Source organism: Lithobates pipiens, unplaced genomic scaffold (genome assembly GCF_037356315.1).
Source record: "Lithobates pipiens isolate NorthernLeopardFrog02 unplaced genomic scaffold, aLitPip1_a1.2 Scaffold_18, whole genome shotgun sequence".
NCBI lineage: Eukaryota > Metazoa > Chordata > Amphibia > Anura > Ranidae > Lithobates > Lithobates pipiens.
In genome coordinates, this window is record NW_027507758.1 from 340,103,429 (window position 1) to 340,112,080 (window position 8,652).

The 8,652-nt window shown below is 45.0% G+C and overlaps 1 protein-coding gene across 1 annotated transcript; it reads left to right on the forward strand.

The window, feature by feature from the left end:
* The first annotated feature begins 1,807 nt into the window (after positions 1 to 1,807).
* Positions 1,808 to 7,148, forward strand: EEF1A1 (eukaryotic translation elongation factor 1 alpha 1). The gene is made up of 8 exons (XM_077487383.1): positions 1,808 to 1,962; positions 2,936 to 3,109; positions 4,837 to 5,016; positions 5,186 to 5,482; positions 5,563 to 5,713; positions 5,937 to 6,193; positions 6,277 to 6,511; positions 6,697 to 7,148. The coding sequence occupies exons 2-8, from the start codon at positions 2,966 to 2,968 to the stop codon at positions 6,819 to 6,821; spliced, it is 1,389 nt and encodes a 462-aa protein (XP_077343509.1). The 5' UTR covers positions 1,808 to 1,962; positions 2,936 to 2,965; the 3' UTR covers positions 6,822 to 7,148.
* The last annotated feature ends 1,504 nt before the right edge of the window (positions 7,149 to 8,652 follow it).

The window sequence follows — 8,652 nt, forward strand, 5'->3', positions numbered from 1 at the left end:
CCTGTAGGTCAAAGTTGTCTGTAAGGGTTTACAACCACTTTAAACAAGATATTTGGGGGGCACACCCTAAAAAATTAATAAAGATGGTGCTGCCATAAGACCATACAAACAGCACAAAAATATTACAGCGCAAACATGCAAAACTAACATTTACCTCCAGCAAGGTTTTTTAAAAACATTATCAAAAAATATGGGGATTTGGTCGCACCATATTGCTATACGGTGCTTATGCCCACTTACTGCGACAATGTACCCCATAATTAGTGGGTCCTACACTATCCATAGACTAGGAGATCCTGCTTCTCTGAAGCATGGGAGCTATACTAAAAAAAGAAAAAAAAATTGGCCTTAATGTGTATGTGTTTGTAAGCGTGTCAGGACCTTACGGGGTAAAGGACCACGCAAGCCACAGATGGACTCTGGTGGCAAGAAAGTGCCCTGAGGCGATTCAGTTCGCATAGGTAGCGCTATACAAGTCACTCACCCCCTATACTCCTCTATATGGGAGAACATGAGGTCACCATGACACAGGTGGTCACTAATGAGAGGTGCTTACTGAGGGAATGGGGTGCTCCACCCAACAGGATTTTATAAAAGCCTTGCTGGAGGTAAAAATGTGAGTTTTGCACGTGGTAATATTTTTGTACAACCACTTTAAAGAGGAAGTAAACCCTGATGAGTTTACTTCCTCTTTCATTCCCTGCAAAGGAAAAGCATAATGGACTACTATGCATCGCATAGTAGTCCATTATGTGTCACTTACCTGACACACAGGAGCCAGCGAAGTCCCCGCTGTCCCATGTAGTTCCGAGCATCCATCTTCTTGGTGGGTCTCGCTGCTCCGGCAATGTCATTGTCGGAGCAGTGATGACATCACTCCAGCGCATGCGCACAGGAGCCGACACACGCGGCATCTTTGTCGTTGACGATGCCGCGCTCAGTGCGCATGCGCCGTAGACAGCAGTGCCTGTCTTTCGGCAAATATCTCCTAAACCGTGTAGATTTAGGAGATATTTCTTGGACCTACAGGTAAGCCTTAATCTAGGCTTACCTGTAGGTCAAAGCGTGTTGTAAGGGTTTACAACCACTTTAAGGGACATACATGTGCATGCATTCATGTGTCAGATTGGAAGCAGCGGCTGTGTCTGTGCACCCGTTGTGTCTCAACTGACGTGAATGGGGCTGCCTGCACAGAACACTTGTCCATTCTGTGTGGGCAAACGTGGCCCTTCTGTGGGTGCATGCTTCAGTACACACATGTGAAAGAGGCCTAAATCACATTTTAGGGGTAATGTATGAAAACTGAGCAGACAGAATTTGGAGCAGCTGTACACGGCCACCAATCAGCTTGCCCGTTTAGCTAAACTTTGAAAATAAACGATAGAAGCTGATTGATTAAAATGAACAGCTGCTCCATAAGAGACAAATGCCCCTTCTCTTTAGGGATACAAGAAGCATTCCATATTCTAGATAACAAGGCGGTGTTATGTGAGTGAGAGCAGCTTATGGGTGCAGTGCGGCCTGTAGGCAGGCATATGGTAATGGTGTAACGGTCCTGTATGTCCAGGACTCCTCTACACACTCAGGCCCGCCGGTGAATGGCCTGAGGTCAGCCATTTTTCTGCTGAACAAGTTCCTCACACACACATGGAATGTGAGCGGACCGCTTCCAGGACACGCGCCTGGTCTATAGCCCCCAGCCTCACATTCCTAGCCCAGTCCGGCCAGCATGGCGCTAACTTCCCGGCTTCTACCGAACACTCTACCCCCACACACGTGTCACACGTCCCCCCTCCCCCAATATACAGCACCGGAGGAGGCGAGGCGCCCCACCCCTCCTCTTTCTCCTGACGGATTCTGGGTATTCCGACATCACGGCCTGGCCCCGCCCTACCAACTATAAAAAGACAGCGCCCGCCGACTTCAGTCTCTTCCTCACCGGGTCTGCGGCGAATTTACAAGGTAGGTGGACGGAGCGGAGGACTAGCACGAGCGGGCCGGGCATGGCTGATGGGATTACTAATACAGCGGAGTGATATTCTTCTTTCAATGCGGATGTAATGGTCTCCTATGGATGGTTTTGGGGGAACGGCTCGGTGTGGAAGGAGGGGGGGGCTGGGCGGACATGCCGGGTTGCGGCCTACATTCAATCCGCTCAGCATCCTGTGTTAGGAAAGCCATCCGGACGTACCCACCCACCGGGCTGCTGCTGTGAGGGCTCCTCTATGGCCGACCCAGTGAATTTTTTATTTGAATGCCGGCTGTTGGTGGCATGTAGTTAGCGGTGATGGAGCGGGTCGGGGGTGGCTGGTGCTGAGGCTTTGTGTTTTACTATGATAATCGGGAACGAGTGAGGGCTCTGTATGGGGGTGTTAATGTGGTCGTTCTGTAGAGGAGATGTTACCGTGTGAGACTGATCGGTGTGTGTGTGTGAGATGGTGGTAGAGGCACACCCTGTGCCATGTGATGGTAAGATCCTCTGCCAGCAGCTCCTCCATTGTTCTACTCGGCCATGGTGGTGTAGCTTCCAGCGGAGCTTGTGTGTACAATGTAAAGATGGCCGCTCTGCTCCCAGTCGGCTGATCAGACTTTCCTCTTCCACAAGATGGAGGCGGATGAGTCACCATTCAGAAGACAAAAGAGCGCCCCTATCACATGGGGGGGGGGGGGGCGGGTGAGCTCCATGGCTGACTCTGCCAGCACTGCACTACTTTACATTCAGACTGGACTTGAATATTTTATTATATATATTTTTGTAATATTCTGGCGATTGCTTGCTGTTGCATAATGCAGTGGGTGCCCTGCCCACATGACTAAACTTGATCAATCATTACCTACCTCACTGCTCCATGACTCAGCCCTATCTATCATCTGTCTGGACACAGGGCTAATCCATTTCTCTTTTTTTTATTTTTTTTTATTTTTTTTTATAAAGGTGTCCATCGCCAACATCTAAAACTCCAAAATGGGAAAGGAAAAGACACACATCAACATCGTCGTCATTGGACACGTAGATTCTGGCAAGTCCACAACAACTGGGCATCTGATCTACAAATGTGGTGGGATCGACAAGCGTACCATCGAAAAATTCGAGAAGGAAGCTGCTGAGGTGAATATCTTGCGTTTTTTGTCATAAAGCATTGTGAGCTTATCTGATCTAATTTAATACTTTTAACAAACTTCACTTAGACACAAGTACCTCACTTTATATTTTTCAAGGTTTCCTCAACCGGTGTTAGTCAAGTCTACTGAGCCTGTAGTAAACTTAATTGTATAGTCAACTGGCAGAAATGTAGATATTCAGCTCTTTACATTTTCTTTAGTTTCTGCCCCAAGGAGCTTGTATTCATTCTACATTCCCTAAATTCGTGTTTGTTTTGTAGTCTAAAAAAAATGTGTGTGTGTGTGTATATAATATTTAGAGCAGGGCGAAGTAACCTTCCAGCATGTCTGTGGAGTGTGGGAGGAAACTAATGCAAGCACAGGGAGAACATACAAACGCCAGGTAGTGCTGTGGTCTGGATTCAAATGGGCAATCCATCACTGTCATCTAGTAGACTTTTGAGCCATTGAGAGCAGCTTTTGTTCCCTTTAGACTGGGATCACTGCATCCAGCTCACAGTGGGGGTCAAGTGCCTCCTCCTCTATTTTTTCCTTTCCCCCTCTCCCCTTAGGCTGAATTTGGACCAAAAGACATAATGCACTGGACTCTCTGTGGAGACGTGATCCGGTCAAAATCTGCTATGCGACTTGGATGTGGCGAATCCGCATCCAATTTGCAATGGTGTGAACCCAGCCTTAAAGCAGGGTTCCACCCTAAAGTGGAACTTCTGCTCATCGGAGCCCCTCTCCGGTGTCAGTTGGCACCTTTCAGGGGGGTGCAGATACCTGTCTAAGACAAGTATTTGTATAGACTCCCACGGGAGTCTATGCCGTTTCCTGTCTTGGCACACTGTCTGCTGGGACATACACAGGTCCCAGAGATCGTGCGGACCATTGCGCTGCGCAACTCACACATGCGCAGTAGGGAACCGGGAAGTGAAGCTGCAACGCTTCACTTCCTGATTCCCTCACTGAGAATGGCTGCAGCAGTCGAGAGCTGATCGATTGGCCTTGGCTGCTGACATTGCTGGGACAGGTGAGTGTCAATTTATTAAAAGCCAGCAGCTGCTGGCCTTTAAAAACTTTTTTTTCAGTGGAATCCCTCTTTAAGGTGGTAGTAAAGTTTGCCTATGAGGCTTACCTGTAGGTGCATTGCATATTCCCTAAACTTGCAGTTTAGGAGATATTCACATTGCATGCAGCTGGTGTCATCACGGCACACTCTGAAGCTGCGGCATACCGAGCCAGACCTTCAGAGCTTATGCGGGAGTGATGTCATTGCGGCCCTGGCCACTCTTGTAGCTGGAGGCTGTTAACAAAGACTGGGTGAAGCTGGAAGCGGTGACAGCATGCCACTGGAGGGCTTTGTTTTTTAAGGTAGGTATCGCATAATGTGCTAGTATGCAATGCAAATTATGTCATTTCTTTGCATGGGTATGTTTGTGTGTGGGGGTTTTTTTTTTGTGTGTGTTTCTCTCCCCCCCCCGCTTAGCAGATGCTAGTCAAACTTGAACATGCCTTTCATTGAATAAACCTTGGCATACACAGATCATACTAGTGTTTTTGGCCTGACTGCAAGCCATATAATTTGATCCTAACTAGGAGCTAGTGACAGCGATGACTAAAAATGTAACGCGTGTTATGCCAAGATACACTGGTAGCTATCTTGTTGGTGCTAAAGTATTCTGTGAATGAAGAAACTATGGAAAAGTAATCTTGGTCCTCTCTTAACAGATGGGAAAGGGCTCCTTCAAATATGCTTGGGTGTTGGACAAACTGAAGGCTGAGCGTGAACGTGGTATTACCATCGACATTTCCCTGTGGAAATTTGAGACCAGCAAGTACTATGTCACCATTATTGATGCCCCTGGCCACAGAGACTTCATCAAGAACATGATCACTGGTACTTCTCAGGTAAATGGTCCTTTTTCATATTGGTTCAGTATTTAGTTGTTTAGCATGGAGTTTTTTTTTTTTTTTGTTTTTTTTTCTTCACCTTTTTTACGATCTAATGCATAGTGCTTGTCTTGTTAATCTACTGGATAACAGTAGTATTTACCAGGTGCCACTTTATTTTTTGCAGGCTGACTGCGCCGTGCTTATTGTTGCTGCTGGTGTTGGTGAGTTTGAGGCTGGTATCTCAAAGAATGGACAAACTCGTGAACATGCTCTTCTGGCCTACACTCTGGGTGTGAAGCAGCTTATCGTTGGTGTTAACAAAATGGATTCCACTGAGCCACCATACAGCCAGAAGAGATACGAGGAAATTGTAAAGGAAGTCAGCACTTACATCAAGAAAATTGGTTACAACCCAGATACCGTTGCCTTTGTGCCCATCTCTGGTTGGAACGGCGACAACATGCTGGAACCCAGTAGCAATGTAAGTTCTCCCCCTGTTTAATGGTTTTTGTTCTAGATGTGTTCTTGCAACCCCTCCTGATTATCTTGGTTTCTGTGCAGATGCCATGGTTCAAGGGATGGGCCATTTCCCGCAAAGAGGGAAAAGCCAGTGGAACCACTCTGCTGGAAGCTCTTGATAGCATTCTGCCTCCTAGCCGCCCCACTGACAAGCCTCTTCGTCTGCCTCTGCAGGATGTGTACAAGATTGGTGGTAAGTATTCATGTCTTAGTTGCATAGTTAGCAAGGTTGAATAAAGACACCAGTTCAACCTGAGTGTCTACAATTGTCCCTATCCCTGTACATTGCACACTCACATTGGTCCCATTCATATATTGGAGCCAATTAACCTACCTGCATGTCTTTGGAGTCTGACCTTGACTGTCTGCTTTTTATGTAATAGACACCTTTCACAATTGTAAATTGTTCTTTTCAGGTATTGGTACAGTACCAGTTGGTCGTGTGGAAACTGGTCTCCTGAAACCAGGTATGGTGGTTACCTTTGCTCCAGTCAATGTAACAACTGAAGTCAAGTCTGTGGAAATGCACCATGAAGCTTTGACCGAGGCTTGTCCCGGTGACAACGTTGGTTTCAACGTAAAGAACGTTTCCGTGAAGGATATCCGTCGTGGTAATGTTGCTGGTGATAGTAAGAATGACCCACCATTGGAAGCTGGTCAATTCACTGCACAGGTATATAGTGTAGCTACAATTCTATTAATGGTAGATCTGGGGTTGTTTAAAGTGTTTATAATACTAAACCTTTCTTATTTAAGGTCATTATCCTGAACCACCCAGGACAGATCAGTGCTGGCTATGCACCTGTGCTGGATTGCCATACTGCTCACATTGCCTGCAAGTTTGCAGAGCTGAAGGAGAAGATTGACCGTCGTTCTGGTAAGAAACTGGAAGAAAATCCCAAGTCCCTGAAATCTGGTGATGCTGCCATCGTTGATATGGTCCCCGGCAAGCCCATGTGTGTGGAGAGCTTCTCCGACTATCCTCCCCTTGGTGAGTAAACTTGTCCGTATAGTAACTGTTAGAAACGTGTGTGATGGGGTGTTTTTAGAAGAAATGGGGTAAAAGCTTTGGAGGACCTTCTAACCTTGGCCATTTTTGCTAGTTTAAGTTGGCGGGGACAGTGATCCGAAGTCTTAAAAAAAAAAATAGCAATTTAAAACCCTTTTCTTTCCTAGGTCGCTTTGCTGTGCGTGACATGAGGCAGACTGTTGCTGTTGGTGTCATCAAGGCTGTCGAAAAGAAGGCAGCAGGTACTGGCAAGGTCACAAAGTCTGCTCAGAAGGCCCAGAAAACGAAATGAATATTTCAAAAATCCAGCACCACCTCCGTCTTAACCAGCGGTGGAAGATCGGTCTCAGAACTGTTTGTCTCAATTGGCCATTTAAGTTTAATAGTAAAAGACTGGTTAATGATAACAATGCATCGTAAAAGCTTCAGAAGGAAAGGAATATTTTGTGGACCTTTTGTTTGTGACAGTTTTAAGTTATTAGTGTTTTTAAATCAGTAATTTTTAAGTGGGAACAACTTGACCAAAAAAACCTGTCACCAAATTTTTTTTGAGACCATTAAACAAAGTTAATGAGACATGTTGTGGCTTGTACTTGCAAATAAAATCTACTTCTCTATAGTTGCCCTTGTGGCATGGAAGTTAATCTGGTCGGATATTTCATATTTTTAAGGGACCACTAAACTAATCATCTGGATTACACAGGAGCATTCAATAGTACCAAAAATTTAACTGGAAGATTTAGCATGCCTGTCGCTTTCTCTGTATGAAGGGTTGGGTTTTTGTTTCCCACTTCAGTCTGGTGTGAAATTGTACCCAGGCCAGTGTTAAAGGGGAAATCACAGAAAAACTGACAGGGGTTCTAACTTTTCCTATGGGGGGGTTGGGGTTATAGGTACAATTGATATGCGTGTTGGGGTATTTTTTTTTTTTTTTTTTTGCTGAGCTGTATTTTTCACTTGCATTACAATATTTAAGGTTTTTATATGGGTGTTTGCTAACAAAGCCATACAATCTCATTTTCTAGTGGTAGATTCTTAGAGCTGGTTAGGTTCAGGGTTTTTTTTTTTTTTTTTTTTTTCCTTGAGGTTTGAACCTGACATAGCATTTCTACTAGAAAATGGCATGTATTCCAGGTTGGATCTAAAATTTAAGCTTAAAGGCTCCATCCCAGTCCTCTTCTGTAGGAGGATGCTCATACTTTTATTCAGTGTTCCGGTCATTTTGGCTAGTTTTCAGGGGTGAGTGACAGCTGAAAACTGATGCCCCATAGTAAGCTTATAGCTGTCACTGGGTAGATGAATGACTTGACCAGGGTTCTCTGAGCAGGCAAGTATAAGCCTCTTCCTTCTACAGGGAAGTTAATCTATTCATTTTGATGGTTGGTGGTAGCCATTTAAGCTTGCTTGGATACAAAACCTGGAATTCCACTTTTAAAATTACTTAGAATACACTCTTGAAAATAACCTTAAAGGGCACTGGTTTGTCTTGCACTTAAATGTGCACCTACAGCAATTTGAAAATCTGTACCCAAGCTGCCAAAACACTAAATATGCATATTGTGTACACTTTCACATACAAGTAACTGTGCTAAAAGGCTTACATGTATGAAGCCTACCATAGTATGAACAATTTGATGTATTTTACATTGAGCACATCTGCAGGTGGTGTAGCCCTCTTGCCAATTTGAAAGCATTCAGTGCTTGCTTTTCTTTCTGTCTTTGACAGCATACTTGTACTACTACTTTTCTAACCTACAAGATTTCTATAAATCTAAAGCCACATACAGATGGGTGGAATGTTGAGGAATCGGTCGGCAAAAAAAAAGTAATTATTTAGGCTTGTGTGTAACAGAAGGCATCTGTTTGGCTGGCTTCTGTTGGATGAGCATGCAGGGGGAAAAAGTCACCTGACTCCTGATCAGTGCTCTTAGCCAGTGGCAGAGAGTGCTGATTGGAGTGTTCTGGGGAGGGGATAGCTCATAGTGACCTGACATGAGTGGGAGGGAAAAAACTTTTAGTGTGTACCAGGCTTTAGACTTCATTCTTGGGCAAGAATGAACAGCTAGTTTAAACGTATGACACTTTTTCCATAGTCAGCTTGGTAGAATATGCCCAGGTTCAAG